The sequence below is a fragment of the Diuraphis noxia genome, unplaced genomic scaffold (assembly GCF_037042655.1).
Source record: "Diuraphis noxia isolate RWA-SAM2 unplaced genomic scaffold, SU_Dnox_SAM2 contig0002, whole genome shotgun sequence".
NCBI classification, from domain to species: domain Eukaryota; kingdom Metazoa; phylum Arthropoda; class Insecta; order Hemiptera; family Aphididae; genus Diuraphis; species Diuraphis noxia.
Genome location: NW_028301712.1, coordinates 10,010,070 through 10,027,332, shown reverse-complemented (window position 1 = coordinate 10,027,332; position 17,263 = coordinate 10,010,070). Strand labels below are relative to the sequence as shown.

Genomic DNA, 17,263 nt, shown 5'->3' with positions numbered 1-17,263 from the left:
TATTGTCAACAGTTTTATGATAAGAAAACATTTAAAGATAAGGCAAAGTATTTAGTAATTAGTGTAAAAATTATAGTGCAAATAGTGCTGCATATATAGAAACAAAAATAGGACAGTAAAATAAGTTTCAAATTGTTTGATTTGCATTTAAAATACCGATTGGTGATTTTAAATCAACATTTTGATGAAATTAGATATGTTTATGAAAATTATAGATTTTTAGATACTTTGTTGTACTTATTTAAAAAAATAATATTATTCGTGGCACTTGGAAGTTTTACTAATATTATTATTTTATTTCACTATACATAGAATGATATTTAAAAAATATTTAGACTCATTTTAAGCTATTATTAATTGCTTGTTTATTATATTTATTAATAATACAAAAAATAAAAAAGAATTTCGCTGAATTAAACAAAATGAATACCTAAGTAGTTAATTATTTTCTCAATTTCAGAGATATATAATCCTAACTTTGTTAAAGTGTTAATAATAACCAATACAGCAATAAATATTATTATAATATTATCTTCAATTAGAAATTAAAATGTATTAAAACATATATATTAAACGCAATTTATTCTGTTATTTCACGGATATATTTTTATCAAATTTAAAACGGAAACGGGTATAAGTATAAGCTATAATAAGTTTAAAAAAAAAACAACAGTTGTTTGTAGAGTTTTGTAAAGTCTTCTGTTAATGTTAAACATTTCAATAAAAAAACAATAGAAAAATATTGTATAAGTACATGCTGTATGAATAAATATTAAATGTTTTGGCAATCATATTTTTATTCATTTGGTCAGTGGCGTAACTATGGGGTAGCGAGGGGTAGCGGTCGCGACCCCCAAAATTATTATGGGGTCGCAAGAGTATCATTTTGCTACCCCAAAAATATTTATATAATTTGATAAAAAAAAATCGTCGTATTATAGATCGTAGCGTATCATGAAAAAAAAAATTAGTTGTGAATTTGCATGTCACCGAGTAACTGATAAGTGATAAGTGATAACAGTATAACTACAAAATATAACCCAGACAGTTGTGGTAGCACTGGTAGCACAGAACAATTGATAACATGAACATTTTTATGTTATCTCATTATCTGTATTCTATGATAATTCAAAAACATTACAATAACGACTAACGAGAAAATGGTTTATCCTTGTTAACATTTTAAATTGTTTCATCATTTTGAATTTTGATTTGTTATTATTATTTGTAGTACTGTTGTACTGTAGTACTGTTGTAAACTGAAATGTGATATGATAAATACAATTTATAAATAAATTATAATGTAATTTTTTTTATTAGCCCACATAGCCCCCTATTTGTGCTAATGGAAAAAGGTTAAAAATGTACAAAAGTGTTCGCTACCCCAAAAATTTGCTGCTAGTTACGCCACTGCATTTGGTGCTGGGTACTGCATATATTAAGGTAATTACTTGTTTCTGTCAAAAATTAAAAATGTCCGTTTCCGTAATCCCCCATTTCTTCCAATATTAAAAAAAGGTTTGATTCCCGTTTCCGCCAATTTGCCTGCATCTCGTATTATGTGATCAAAACATTATACAACAAATAAAAATAAACCATCATGAACAAATATTTCAAGCTAACTTTTCTTGACTTCGTGATTAAAAATTTAAAGATATAGGTAATTTTAAAAATAATCACTTTTTTAATACTAAATTCAATATATCATATAGTGTTTGTTGCAAACATGCAAACAATGCAAAATTTCTTCCAAAAATATCGAATACATGTTATATATAAGTATAATAATTTTACCATAACAGATATATATTTTCGGGAACAGGAATCAAACCTTTTTTTTTTAAATTTTTGAAAAGGGTAATAACGGAGACAGTCATTTTAAATGATGGTGTGGAAACGGTACATATATATGGGTGTAGTTCATAAATACATAATTGTTTGTTATTCTTTTATCTTAAATGAATTTAAAACGCTATCCATTCTCTTAATTATATTGACTAATGGCATTATGCGTTGATTATCATGTTCTCTTGCTTTTAATTTATCGAAATATCCATAATCTGCTGTCTGATGATTAACATGCCCAAAACTTTTTTGTTTGTGTTCTGTGGGAATCAAATATCTCAAACCAATGTCTGTTTCATTTTCTCTGAAATATAATCCAAAATTAAGATTCTCTTATGATTATGTAAAAAAAAAAAAAAAACAGCCGACAACTTACTTTTTATACTGAGCAACATAAACGGGTGAATTTTTATTTGGAGTATATACCCCAAATACTATCATATGATCATGTGGATGGTAATCTACTGCGCCACTAGTAGCTGTTGATAAATCTTGGCGGTTCGTATAAAATGCCAATTGTTTAGCAGTGTATGCTTCCCAAACATTAACTAGTCCGTCTTCGCCACAGCCAAAAACAAGATTACCACAAGGACTTAATACACATCCTGTTTGTACTTTATTGTTTACACCGCCCTATCAAAGTTCACATTTGTATTCCCCATGACAAATCCTAATCTAGTTACTTACCCTAAACCACTGTATGATTGCCGTCGTATGTAAATCCATCATTCGTAAAATACTATCCCTGGTTTGAATTAGAAGTCGTTTACCGGCTGGATGTAAAATTATATTACTTATTATAACTTGTCGTATTTCGGGTATTGATATCATTCTTTTTAGTTCTAGCCTAAAATTATGTATACGCATTATGCATCATATATTAATGTATTAAATATATTTTATAGATTATCGACATATGTACATCTTTGGAGGGGACCATAAGTAAAAAACCAGTTGACAAGTGGATACAGCTCTTTTGCACATTATATATGTATCGTGTGGTTCATTGTAATGGATATGTTAAATTTTAATTCAATCAGTGTCGTAAATAGGGCCGGAGTGTCTTGGGGGTTAAAATACTTAAAATCACCGCTAATCTTTTTTTCTAGTTCTTTTCATTGCTGAAGTATCCCAAAATATATTGTTGATAAATGATGAAATATTTTAGAACTGCTTTGAAAATTTAATAATGTATTTTTTATTGTATAACCATATTATATAATATAGGTATTAGTATTTATTTTCTAATTAGCGAAATTGTATTATCGTTTTGTGATGTCGAGCTGTATTATTGGCTATCGCACCTTATTAGGTGTATTATACAATATTATTATTGTAAATTTAAGTGTTAAACTAATTATTCAGTCAAATCGTTTATTAATAATTCCTGTCATAAATTTTTTATAATTAAAAATGTATAGGTAGTAGCCCTAAAATTTTTTGCAAGAAAATTACCTCTTATAAGTTATAAGATATTAAGGTGTATTATAATCAAGTATGAATTTATGATGAAGCTATATGTTATTATTTGAGCAGAATAAGTATTTTCCAGGACCAGGACACCGCAAATTAAAAATGGTTAAAATACATCATCACTGAATTCAATTGTATACGAACAACGACTCTGAACGAAGACATTCATTCGGTCTATATTACTAAATATATTTTATGATATTGTTGCTATTAAAACAATTTAACTAGATTCACTTTCCTACCAAAAAAAAAATCAAAAATCCGAAAGTAGAAAATCAATAGGCGATGAAACACACACAAAAAAAAACAAGATTCAAATTCGCTCAGATTCTAAAAATGTCAGATTTATCTACACAATGTCAACAAAATTACATCCCTGTAGGTACGTAATATAATATCCATAATTAAATGAGCCATTTACGTATTTTAACGTTCAATGATATTTAATGTCGATTACGTATATTAAATAATATTAAATAATTATGACCTCAGACCTACCTACTGTTTTCGAGGGTCCATTCGATAATAAGCCCATGGCTGTCGGCCGAAAGTACCAAAGTCTCCATCAAAGCAATACTTGATATAAAACCTTTGTGGAATTCCATTTCTTGGCACAATGTCCATTTATTAAGGTTGAAAGTCCATAATCGCAATATACTATCGTAACATCCAGTTATTATAACTGTATTGTTATATTCAGCACAATATACATACGACGGATGCGGAAGAATCTAAAAATAATAATTTTGAAGTATATACTTTATTTAATAATATTTATTTAATTATTCATACTTGGAAGTCTGTTTGATTGTAATTCTTCAGTGTCCAAACACAAGCAGTATAATCGGAAGAAGTTGTTAATAAATTATTATTGTCATTGCTCCACCTTAAAGTATATACTAAACCTGTCAATGTCACAATATAAAAATTATTGTAAATCGTAGGTAATAGATATACAGTGTGATTCATTTGTCTTAATAGATTACATATGTTTCGAGAAATTCAAGGCAGTTTTAATTTATTTTTTAACATATAAGTAGGTACTGAATAACCCATTAACTATTTTACATTTCACTATGATTATCGCCTTAAGCGTTTTTTAAATATATTAAAAGTTTTAATATGGTCTTAGATAATCTTTTGTATGGACTTTGAACTTATTGAAGTTTTTTCGGTGTATAGTTTGGATGTTTGCTCAAATACCGAAGTTTGAGATGTATGCCATAATATAATATCTTAAAATTAAAAATGTGTATTACTTATCCGCGCCAAGTCATCGGTATAACAGTATTCCGGTAGACGACAAAATACCGTTGATGTTGAACATCAATAATTAGGTACCGGTTTCTGAAAACACCATATAAAACTTCAAGGCCTCAAGCCCTCAACTCAATTAAATTAAAACAAATATCAAAAATAATATCGTTGTATAATTTGTTTAATCTAAAACCAATTTCAGGAATAACGTCATTCAGCATATATTATCGTAATTTCATCGAGTATTTATAATTTTAGATCATTAAATCCGATATTACTGCAACTAGTTGTAACTTGTAAACCAGCAGGTATACATTATTATTTTTAATTTTAATATTATACTCCTACAATCTATAATCTATACAAGTAATTATATGTATGGTTAAAAAACAAAGAATTTAGTAAGTATTTTTACGTGGAAATAAAACTGCGTACAGGGTTCTAATAAATTCACTTAAGTGGATAAAACTCATAATAATACAATTTAAAAGAATTTAAACCATACATTTTGATTTAACAAGACGTCAAGACGTACTTATATGATATTATCCTTATAAGGTACCTACTATTATATAATAACATACCTTGATGACCAATAAACTGTTTAAGCAATTTATATCCGGGTACTGAATAGATATTTACATTTTTTCCTGTAGCAACTGCTAGCTTTAAACCATCATAACTAAATTTCAAATACATACATCCTTCTAAATTAGGCTGAAGTTTCGCGATTTCAGAATTTGGTATTTTACATTTTTGACCAGGAAAACGTTTCCACTTAATATCATATTCCTATAAATACAACTAATATTATTTATTTATCTATGTGGGTGAAGGCTTCATATTTAAATCAATTTATACTTGAAACGTTTCTTGATTTGAACTAACTGAATCAGAATTAATTTCATTTTGTGAACTAGAGTTAGAAGAAATTAATTCTTGTTGATTATGTTCTGATGCCATGTCAGCTGCACCAGAAAATTGTGCTTTGTTTAAACTTATATAAAGCGTGCTTGGATATTTTTTTAGTATTCCTTTTATAAACCAATGCATTACCTACAGATTTATTCTTATTTAAATATTATATTTCACAAATTAACTTCTAAACAATAGCATATTTGGTAAAACCTACGGTTGGATGACTTTTATGAAAAGACTTCGGCTTTGGCCCAGGTTTATATAACTGTAGTCTTATTTGTTTTCCTGTATTTGTAATTCCATTTGATCCAATTGGTCTTAAAAAGGCCCAAGCTATTCTATGCCAATCATTCATTGTTACTAGAGGTCGAATACTTCCAGTATAATCTACAATCTCAAATAATATTACTGTATTCGCTGTAATTATATGTTTAAACTGTTCTGTACAAATCAGTTTTTCATTCCAGTTTGGTATTATTGTTCTAGACATAAATTTTAAGTAAATTTTTAGTGCATTTAAGTTAAAATATTAAAAGATAAATATTATTACTTATGATGTTTGAAATCAAATTCTTTTGTTATCATCGGATTAACATAAGTTTTTTCTTGATTTGTTACATTTTCATCTCTTATTCTTAAATATTCCCACGTAGTTGTATCAATAATAGAAATTATGACACTCGGATGTTTTATTCTTGTATCAACTTTTAATGCATCTGTTTGATGAATATAAATTTCTAGTTTAATGTTTTCATTTTCATCTAAATATTTATTTTAAAAATTAATATTATAATATTCATGATAGAATTATTGTTGTAAAATAATGCTAATAAATAATACTTCTTGTTTCTTCATTAAACATGTTTAAATTAGCAACATTATTTAATGTAGCTGACAGCTCCGTGTCATTTGTTTCTCTGTTTTCTTTCATTTTAACTCTAATAAAATATATATTAGAAATTACACCATTAGAAATCTTAAACTTTGTAAACACCATAGTAGATAGTATTTTTTTACAATCAATGCATTCTATGAATAAATATTTTTTTATTTTTCTATGTGATCTATATATTTATTAATTTATTGTGTACTATACTTTAATGCCACTATTTTGTTCGAACTATCTGTGATTTCACTATCACTTAATTCAATGGATACGCTTTCTGGCGTTACAGATCGACTGTTTTGTAAACTACTCTTGTTTGATATTGGACTAATAGCAGATAAACTTCTTACACTAGATCCATTAGTACTTTCAGATTTTTTACTTGATGCTGAACGTGGACGAGGTACAGGTATTGGCATGCGTACACTGTTATCTGTTATTTCAAAATTGTTGGATAATTATTAATGAAATTCAAATTTTATTTGACATTTAATTAATGTATAATTATAATGTTACAGTTATTACTTTTAATTTGTTTCCAACTTTGTGACAATGGTGATGAATCATGGCTAATTGATGACAATTCTGATCCATCCCTGTATACAAATTACCCAATTCATTTAAATTTGAACAAATATTATTAACTTCAATATCTGATTAAACATAAAATATTTAACTGTAATCAAAACATAAATAAATGACTAAAATCTAAATCATTGATACATATAAATCTGAATTGCAATAGCCAATGAAGGGTTATAATTCTATTTATTTACGATAAAAATGTCTTAAAATTAATAAATACCTCTCACTACTGCTGGAACTAGATCCTGTAGACTGAATATTATTTAAACTTAATAATTTCTTTTTTCTCGGTTTGACTTCTGGTGGTTTCTGATGAATAAATTATTTTTATACTTTAATTTTAATTTTTAAGACTTAATTGTAGGTATATAGTATATACTCAAACTTAGCATTGTATATATTTTTCTAATTTCTGTCTAATATAATATGACATATTTGTAACTTGTTTATAGCTTAAGAGATTCCCTATTGCATCATATTAATACAAAAAGACAATCGACAGTTGACAAGAGCTGTTTAACTTTAGCTTATATATCATTGCTTTCTGTCTCAATAATACAAAATAATATATTTGTTGGATTAGACGTAAATGTCGTAAACAATAAATAGAGAATCTCTTAATAAATAAACATATATTTCTTTAGTAAATAACTTTTAAAAAAATTGATATTTGAATTGATGTCAAACATTACTGCTTCATGTATAATTTTTTTTTTACTTAAAGATTTTTAACTCGATTTTTATCTTATTGTATTTAAAAGTAAGATAATTGTAAATATTATTGCCACCAAAAAAAAAAAAATTAAATAATAAATCTATTAACTCAATATTTATTAGGAACGAATTTTATTTCATAACTATGTAGTATTATGTATGTATTTTTATTTTATGATTCAACGTTTATTGAATTTCTACATCAGACTTTAAAAGGTTTTCCCTTGTATATACTTACATAATATCACAATCACAAATATGTAAATCTTTAAATATAGGTAATAAGTAGAAATTAAGCAAGTATGTAAGAAATTAATGTAAATTTAATATATAACGCCAGCTAATAACCATGTAGTTGATGCCACAAACAATTAATATATATATAAAAAAAAAAATATCACAAATTTACAATAATAATGTTATAGGTAGGTATTTTAATTACCTATCTAATATTTACTTAAAAACCAAAACAAATATAATATTTTTAAACTTACTTCAATTAAATTTTCCCTAGAATCTGATATAGGGCCATACAGATTATTATGAAATTCTGTGAGTTCAATCATTGGATCTTTATCCATTATTTAATATACTTAATTTATAATTTCAAATCATAGACATTTATTTATGTCTATGTATCAAATGTAAGTATTGTTTCCACGAAAAATATTTAATTTGTAATACTTTTTAAAATGTATTGTTTGTGCTTTTTTTTCTATTTTAATATTACTATTCAAATAATAACAACAATATTATCTACGTTATAACCATATTACTTCATTCAATAATTGTTGGTTTATTGCAACTGTTGTGTATAATGTGTAGGTAGTCATAGTGTGTATATCACCATAGAAACAAATGATTGTTTACATTTTTATGGAAGTAAATTTTAATGGCAATTAAGTATCACAACTAAGTTAGCATTACTCCCCCTAAGTTCCTAATTACTAATACCAATGCAAATTTAAAATAGACTCTTGAATTTAATCATTTTGAGCCAAGTGATTACTCATAAGTCAAAACAATAACATATAAAGACTTTATTAGTGAATGTATACTTTAGAATAGATCAATAAACTTATTTCTAAACGGGTATGCAATATGCACTATGCATTTAATGCAATATGTAATTATAATATTATGCACAATGAATTATTGCAATTGCAGGGACGCCCGGAGGGAGGGGCCAGTGGGGGCCATTGCCCCCCCTGAGATTTTTCGTGTCACTTACGAAATTGGAAGTTTTTTTACATAAAGTTAATCTTGAGCGACTATTCGACAATCCTTGTATCTAAAAAGTCATATAAGAGGTATTTAATCGCAATAACGATTATTTTCAATACTTTTGGCTGGTTAGGCGTTATTGCCGAAATCTTGTATGAAAAACATAAAAAAAATTTGGTTTGCCCCCCCTGAGCTGCATCTCTGCGGGCGTGCCTGTGCAATTGTGTTTATTATCTATGACCAAAACTGACTAATCTACAGGCCATAGACCCTATACTTGGTATGCGAAATTACGAATAGACCACGGTCCGCCATCAGGAATTAAAGCGTCGATTACATTGAGCGAGTTTACAAGCTGATAGTTGGCTATTTAAGAAGCGGACTAGTCGGCTAGTGCGATTGTAATGATTACACGCAAAACGTGTACTACTCGCTCAGTAGCCAACTAGCTAGCGAGTAAAAACCACGTGTACTACCCCGAGGCGGTTTGCCGTTGTGAATATTAGGTACCTACGTTTTAATTAAACTAATATTACGATTTTTAATCGACATTTCTGCTTGTAACTACTGTTAAAATGAAGTGGAACACAAGTAATATTATACAATTTCTTAATGTGTACCAACAGTACCATTTGTTATGGAATATAAAAGATAAAGACTATTGCAACACAAAATTAAAAAATGAAATTTTCCAACGTTTTTATAATGAACTTAATGAAAATCAGTTAATTGGAGAAATGGATGTAAAGCAATTGAAGGCTAGAATCAAATCCATTAAAGATGTGTACAGACAAGAACTACACAAAATTGAAAAAAGCAAGAAAAGTGGAAGTGGTACCGAAGAAGTTTATTCACCAAAGCTTGCTTGGTTTAACGAAGCAAATTATTTGTCAGAGGTTTTGAGTACAAGAAATAGCAAATCAAATTTGGTGAGTAAAAATTTTTATTTTTAATGAATATTTAGGTATTTATAAATTAATAATAATTAACAGATCATTTTATATTTATTATTTAAATTGTTATTCCAACTTTCTCCCACTGCCACGGCAGAGGATTTTCTTCTATGAAGTGGGTAGCATATGCTCGTCTGACATCCTCAGCAGCACGTTTGTAATTATTGCTGCCTAAATTATTAATAGGTTGCAAAATGTTTGCATTTTCCCTCCATAGTCCAGGTGTTATATTTCCAGTATTTAAATCCTCTCTATCTACTGCTTGTGAAGGTAAGTAATTTCCTGGAGCAGTCTTTCGTAACCAATTATGAAGACTGCAAGCTGCCCAAATTACTTTATCAGTAGTTTCGGGTTTTAAATCTATTGGTCTTGAAAATATTCTGAATCTCCATGCAAGTATGCCAAAAGCATTCTCAACAACTCTTCTGGCACGTGAAAGACGATAATTAAATACCTTTTCCATATCACTTAGCCCAGTTTTACTATAAGGTTTCAAAAGATTTGTTCTTAAAGGGAATGCATCATCTCCAATAATAACAGCATGGTCAGGTATTCCAAGAGTATTACTTTCCATTGCAATATTTAAAGTACTATCTCTAAATATTGCGCTGTCACTTGCGCGTCCATTGCCACCTACGTCAATATAAGTAAAGCAATAATCGGCATCAACCATGGCAAATAATATGATGCTATAGGTTTTTTTGTAATTAAAGTAGGTTGAACCGGAACAAGGAGGTCTTTTGATAATTACGTGTTTCCCATCAATGGCCCCGACACATCTAGGGAAATTCCAACGTTGGGAAAATTTATTTTCGATTTCTTTCCATTCATCAACTACTTTAGGTACCTGCAAATAATAAGATTAATAAATTAAATCAGTTAACATATTATTAATAAATAATAAATATTATAAAAATAAATATATATGTGTAATATATTATGTTATTTATTAACTCATCGTTGCGAAATTTATTTAATAAATCTACTTTATTTGTGCATTATCATTTTTGTACTATTTCTAGGAGCTATCGCAAAACAGTGAAGAAATAGAGCCAGATGAGGACGGTCAAAACTGCTCGGAATATGATGTGTCTAACAACGAAAGCAGCTGCCCAAAAGAACTCCACAAAGAGAAGCAATCAACAGAAATGAGACCACCAGCAGCATCAGTGAAAAGGGTAAAAAAACGAGTAGTATCCGACGAAAACTCAAATTCTGAAATATCAGTCGCGATTCAGCAATTGGACAAAATTGCACAGTCTGCAGCAGAGGAGAAGCCATATGACCAGTTCGGAAAGTTTGTGGCGGCCGAGCTTCGTCAGTTGCCGCAGCGACAAGCAATTTTACTACAACAGGAAATTCAGAATTCTATCATTCGTTCTAAGCTAACATCTTTGGAGCCTACAGTTAATTTAAATTCCCGAGAAGCAAGTCATGTTCCATTTTCACCAGTCCCATTTTCACCATCTTCTGACTATTCATTGTCTACCTCCTCAAATGACGATGATGTTTTAAAACAGGTTATGTTTCAAACATTTGGACCAAGTTCGCTGTAATACTAAATATTTACATATAAATATTGTAACTATATTTTTATTAAATACATTTCTTTAAAAAAACGTACTGTTTTAGTTCGCAAATTAATTGAAAATCATGTTTTATATATTATTTTCAATGGTAAAGGGGGGCTTAACCTATTTATAGTGGTTTATGTATTTTTTTTAGAATGTAATTTAATATATTTTGCATACCTATACCTGTAACTACCTACAACTGTTTAAAAAAATTCTTAAAAAAAATATTTGAGTAGTATTTAAAATCAATTTGAAAAAGTATATAGAATACTACTAAAAAAAATTTGTGGTATTCGAATATTACTTAAATACTTGTAATATAATATTTGAGACAAATTTTAAATACTAATGTATTAGTTATACAAATATTATTTTTTTTATTTCAGTCTTGTGTCAATTTATCTTACATTACAAGAAATATAGAAATTATTTTAAAATGGCATTTTTAAATTAATTTTTACATACCTCAATGAATGGTCGAAGGACGAAAGAAATCGCCGATAGCACTTCAGGCAAAAATATCGATATAGTCGATTCGGGAACTCGAAAAAGGTATTGCAGAGACTTAAAAGAATCGCCAGTTGCTAGATAACGTAGTGTTACTTCAAGTTTTGTGATTACTGGGATTGCCATTCTCATAACTGTATCTTCTTTTTTGAGCATTCCATCTACCATCTTCAGTAAATCTTCAAAATGGGTACAGTCTAATCTCAAAATATTGCGATAAGCTGAAGCGTCTTCGTCCTTCAACTCTTTCAGTAAACTGCTCGATGCACCATACATCTCGCGTCTGCCTATCCATTGTTTCACCCATATATTTCTTTGCCTTTTCCGCTTTTCTTTTTTTTTTAACTCCTTTTTGATAGCATTAGCTAAAATAATGACACCCGCACGTACAATTTCCGTCGACATTTTGTCGACACTGAAACCATAAACGCCAGCGAGTAGCGAATAAAGTAGACCAGCTTTCAACTTTACTCGCGGATAGTTAACAATCTGCTAGTTGGCTAGTGAACATGATTACACTAGGCGAGTTTACTAGCAGATAGTGAATTTGCCAACTATCAGCTTGTAAACTCGCTCAATGTAATCGACGCTTTAGATTTTTAAAAGCATAACAAAATAAATAAATTTTGTCATGTTTAAAAGTATTATTATTCGTGAATCGTGATCACTGTGGTAAACTGGTAACACCCATTGTCCCATACGGCCATACAGTAAGTTAGTAATGGTATCACCAAACATTACTATCAGCACGATTATCAGTAATCAGTTTCACTTTTTGAGATTATTATTTATCACATTTTTATAATAAATTTAGGTATTAATGATATTATAGAACGTGTTTTATAATTGTCTTAAATATTGTTTTTGAAATCTTCAATATATTTAAGTCATCATTTCCTTTAATACAATAGTAATTTACCTTGTAAGAATTTCTATATTTCTATGATATAAGTTAATATTTATTATTTGTGATGCATTTAAAAATGTAGTACATTATAAATAGTGACAATTATATTATTAATACAACTGTCTGTTTTATTTAGTTTATAAATGTTTTGATTTCAGAATTAATAATGCAGTCTCTTGTAAATACTCTGAAATTTTCGTATTCAAAAATCAACATACAACCAGTTCGTCATCGATATTGGAAAGATCAACAAGGCGCTCGACCATTAATTCGACGATATGGTTATAATGATGATAAAATTCTCCAGTCAGGGCTATTGCCACGATCGGCCGATGAAACAAAACGATTACCAATGCCCATATACAAGCCTAAAGATGTTTGGAATGAACGCAGAGCTCTTTTTGGACAAAATGATTACATTGATATTTTAGGAGATGATTCTGTGCATCCTGTCCGAGTACTATACAATGTGCCATCCTGGTTGAGAGGAGTAAAAGGCAATGAATTTCAAATATTATTAAGGAAGAGAAAGATGTTACAACATGGTGTATATCCAGTGGCCAGACCAACAAAGTGGAGTCAAATGCAAAAACGAATTAAATATTTGTATACTTTCTTGAATAGAAAAACTAGAACTGGAATGGAAAAATAATAACTTAATATGTTAAGAAAAAAAAAAAATAAATAGTAATTAAAATGATTGGTATTTTGTATAAAGAGAGAAAAACTTAATAAATGTTGAACACTGAACAACAGTTATGAAATTATTAAAAATTGTGCATGTTATTAATTATTATCATTACATCTTTTGTCAAAAAATTGAAATGATTAAATTCAACTTGGAAGTTTATAATGAGGTTCCTCATTCATTATTGTTATTTGGAATTTTAAGTTATGGGTGTGCAGTGAAGTCTCAACATTTTTTTAAGAGTAACTGAATTTAGAATTTTGACAAAATCTCAAATCATATAGAGTTAGAACTTAGAACTACACAAAAAACATTCTATATATATTATTTATATCTAAGATTTGGTAATATAATATAAGATTCTTCATAAGTTTTCCAACATGAAAAATAGGTTTACCATATTTTTTGTCGGTACTTGAAACTTTTCAAGTATTTATTAATAATATTTATTATATGACGTTTTGAAGTCCAATTTTATTGAAAAAATATATTTTAACTTATGGTGTAGCAGGTATATAAGCAATGATATCATAAAATATACTTGGTAATATAATCTGAATCTGAAAACATAAAAACATAGGCTTTCCCACCTATGTCCAATAGTTTTTATATTTTTTATCAATGAAATCGAAATTTTACATTCATTACAGGGACCAAATACTAGTCAAATTCTTGTACACTAGATAAAATTGAATTTTGGCATTTATGTGATCACCGTTTTGAAAATAGCGCCCTATGTCGCCTACCTTTTGATACGAGATTGACAGTGAGTTCTGAGTAGTGACTAAATTTCTCTACGACTCTATTCATATTCTAATGTACATTGCATAATATCTACAGAAAAGCGTTACCCGCTAGCCAACTTAAAAAAAAAAAAATGTAAGCACCTATTCACCAAGTATATACTATATATTCAAGTTACTAATTGATATTTTTAATAAATAATAATCAATATTAATGCTATAGGTTAAGGACGTTAAGAGTTAAGACTACTATGCATTAGATAAACTATCGCCTGATATTCTATATGGACTATAAATAAACATGTTGATCGTGATTCATCCGATGTTTATACATCAACTTTCGTCTCTCAAAAAGTAAGAACGCTATCATATTATAACAAAACAGTTAAAGCGTTATACTATCGTTTATCAAAATTTATTTTACCAATTGGCAATTTTTAAATAGTAGCACATCGGCGGCAGCCAAGAACTGGCCAAACTCGCGCATGCGCGCCATGCGCTTTAAACTCTATACAGCTTTTCGCTGTGTATTTAACACGGCGGCGAGGAGCCGAGGAGTGTAAAGGTGACGTAATTCGGTCAAAGAAAACCAATCACCAACCATAAGAGAATTTTGATTGGTGTGAATCACAGAACAATGAATGGCTGTCGGTTGTAAGTTGAGAGAAGTACAAAATATTAATGAACAATACTACTATTTTGTCATTGGTTTAGTTTATGATAATAGCACTATCACAGTATCACTTTAAAATTTTTAATTGTTCAACTTTCAAAAGCAATTTCTATTGCCAATTATTAATTACTAATTAGCAGCTATTGACCAATTTGAATTATCGAGTCATGTAAGATTTATCCAAATATTATAAATATTACTATTTATTTGTTAATATTTATTATCTAGTTTATAGTTTAAATAACAGAAATTCATTAAATTGTGAATTGTGATTTATATTTAAAATTTAATTTATCTGAAATCATTTTAATTTATCTTTTTTCTATTTAGAAAAATGCTTGATGTTGATGGAAAAACTCATGAAATGTTGTTAGACAATTACATTTCAAATCTTAAAAGAAAGTATGTTTTATAACTTTAAAATTCAGTTTAGACTAATGAATTAGGTATAAGGGTATTGAATGTTCAAATTTTAATATTTATTAAAAATATTTCAGAAAGTGGGAAAATAACTATGTGATTGCGGAAAAAACTGTTCAGCTTTTTAGACATTTTATTGATACAATCCAGTGGTCAACAACTATGTACGTAATATTTACAATAATCAAAGTTATTTTTTGTTCTTAAATTATTGTTATGTGCAGTGGCATTGAAGGCCTAAAAATCTAGTAGGGTGAAAAATATTTAAAGAGGCCCAATATCTTAATATCAGAAAAAATGGTGTACCAATGGAGAAGAAAGTGGTCAATATGAAGCGAACCTATTCTAAATTTTCAAAATATGTCGGGCCATGGTCTTACCTTAACATAGGTTCTGACGCCACTGGTTATGTGCATTATGTGTAATCTGAATTATTTAATCCAACAAAATTCTTAGTACTAAAATATGGCATTTACATTTCTTATATACTTTAACAATGAATAAACAAAATATAAAAACAAACTTGTTTAGTGTTATAAACATTTGTAATCGTTAATATTATGTGTTAATGTCTTTTAGAGAATTATTAAACCAATTGAGAGAATACGGATTCAAAATCACATCAGCATTACCATTACAATTTATTGTTGGCAATATTATTAGACGAATACTAAATATTATTCGGGAAGAACACACTGCTGCTAGAAAAGTAAATTCAATTTATCAACATACTGCATTTTAGGCAAATATAATTAAGTAACTAATAAATTATAACAGAGTTCTGAAGAAGAAATTGATGTACAAGAATCATTACATAAAATAGTTACATCTGAAGATGATGTTGATGACTATAATAGTATTGTTCCTGAACTTAAGTTATCAATTTTTGAACATTTAGATGAATTTCAAATAGAGATAGAATCTAGGTATAAATGAAAAAAAAAATGTTTTTAACTTACATATTATAGTTTAATGTCTATGCAGTTTAAATCATTATATTAATTTTTTAAGTAATGAAGATATTTCTAAGCAAGCATTGGAACATATTCATTCAAATGAAATCATACTTACTGTTGGAAAATCATCTGAAGTTGAAATGTTTTTAAAAGAAGCTGCTAAAGATCGAACTTTTGAAGTATTCATAACAGAATGTTCTCCCTTAAATCATGTGAATTAAAATTTATTAAATAACTTAAATATGTTTTATTTGACTAAGAATGTTACTAGGGCAGACAATTAGCATTAAATCTCTCAAAACATAAAATTCAATCAACATTAATTCCAGACTCTACAATGTTTGGCATAATGTCTAGAGTAAACAAAGTTATAATTGGTGTTGATTCTGTTATGGCCAACGGAGGTCTCAGAACATTCAATGGTTGTCATGCTGTTGCTTTAGCTGCAGCTCATTATTCTGTTCCGGTAAAAGTATTTTATTTTTTAGTTTGTTTAATTAATTATTTCTACTTAATTAGGTGAATTGGTTTTTTAGGTTATAGTATTAGCACCAATGTATAAGCTGAGTTCACGCTACTTATGTTCTTATAACCAGGATGCATTCAATGAATTTGTTTCACCAGATGGTGTTCTTAATTATTCAGATTCAGTAGTATCAAAAGTTGATGTTTATAACCCTACATACGATTATGTCCCTCCTGAAAATGTCACTCTATTTATTTCAAATAAGTAAATTCATATCATAATTGCTTTTAATATTATTTCCAAAACATTTTTAATTTTTTGTTCTTTTATTTTTAGTGGTGGCCATTCTCCTTCATATGTCTACCGATTACTATCTGAAATATATCATCCACTTGATTACGATTTATCTGTTCACAACAAATAAAATATTACTCAATGGGACCTATGTTACTGTTGAGATATATTTACAATTAA

General features: G+C 28.3%; 4 protein-coding genes across 8 annotated transcripts in view; 3 read left to right on the top strand and 1 right to left on the bottom strand.

The window, feature by feature from the left end:
* LOC149058087 (uncharacterized) overlaps positions 1-11,411 on the top strand; it is a 22,655-nt gene extending 11,244 nt beyond the window's left edge. The window contains exons 2-3 of the mRNA XM_089221543.1: positions 9,164-9,831; positions 10,878-11,411. Coding sequence (XP_089077669.1) covers positions 9,478-9,831; positions 10,878-11,411 — 888 coding nt within the window. The 5' untranslated portion in view covers positions 9,164-9,477. The remainder of the gene's footprint in view (positions 1-9,163; positions 9,832-10,877) is intronic.
* mRpL51 (mitochondrial ribosomal protein L51) lies at positions 1,164-14,928 on the top strand. Of its 3 annotated transcripts, none has more exons than XM_089221545.1 (4): positions 1,164-1,443; positions 13,002-14,410; positions 14,498-14,628; positions 14,720-14,928. In XM_089221545.1, the coding sequence occupies exon 2, from the start codon at positions 13,010-13,012 to the stop codon at positions 13,493-13,495; it is 486 nt and encodes a 161-aa protein (XP_089077671.1). In that variant the 5' UTR covers positions 1,164-1,443; positions 13,002-13,009; the 3' UTR covers positions 13,496-14,410; positions 14,498-14,628; positions 14,720-14,928. The 3 variants fall into 3 exon arrangements, with proteins under 3 accessions (XP_089077671.1, XP_089077670.1, XP_015371103.1); XM_089221544.1 differs by lacking the exon at positions 1,164-1,443 and adding an exon at positions 12,508-12,646; XM_015515617.2 differs by lacking the exon at positions 1,164-1,443 and adding an exon at positions 12,702-12,858.
* On the bottom strand, positions 1,877-8,753 carry LOC107166799 (jouberin-like). The gene is made up of 14 exons (XM_089221541.1): positions 8,173-8,753; positions 7,185-7,273; positions 6,905-6,975; positions 6,590-6,812; positions 6,334-6,431; positions 6,044-6,254; positions 5,708-5,975; positions 5,437-5,631; positions 5,160-5,367; positions 4,111-4,223; positions 3,817-4,049; positions 2,533-2,692; positions 2,222-2,478; positions 1,877-2,149 (listed from the first exon to the last, which is right to left on the bottom strand). Exons 1-14 carry the CDS (start codon positions 8,257-8,259, stop codon positions 1,942-1,944), a joined length of 2,421 nt encoding a protein of 806 aa, XP_089077667.1. The 5' UTR covers positions 8,260-8,753; the 3' UTR covers positions 1,877-1,941.
* eIF2Bbeta (eukaryotic translation initiation factor 2B subunit beta) lies at positions 14,788-17,263 on the top strand. 3 transcript variants are annotated; one of them, XM_015515615.2, is made up of 9 exons: positions 14,788-14,928; positions 15,278-15,349; positions 15,445-15,531; positions 15,947-16,076; positions 16,145-16,293; positions 16,379-16,535; positions 16,595-16,789; positions 16,860-17,053; positions 17,126-17,263. In XM_015515615.2, the coding sequence occupies exons 1-9, from the start codon at positions 14,912-14,914 to the stop codon at positions 17,211-17,213; spliced, it is 1,089 nt and encodes a 362-aa protein (XP_015371101.1). In that variant the 5' UTR covers positions 14,788-14,911; the 3' UTR covers positions 17,214-17,263. The 3 variants fall into 3 exon arrangements, with proteins under 3 accessions (XP_015371101.1, XP_015371102.1, XP_089077668.1); XM_015515616.2 differs by having other exon boundaries at positions 14,928-15,116; XM_089221542.1 differs by lacking the exon at positions 14,788-14,928 and adding an exon at positions 15,592-15,788 and having other exon boundaries at positions 15,303-15,349.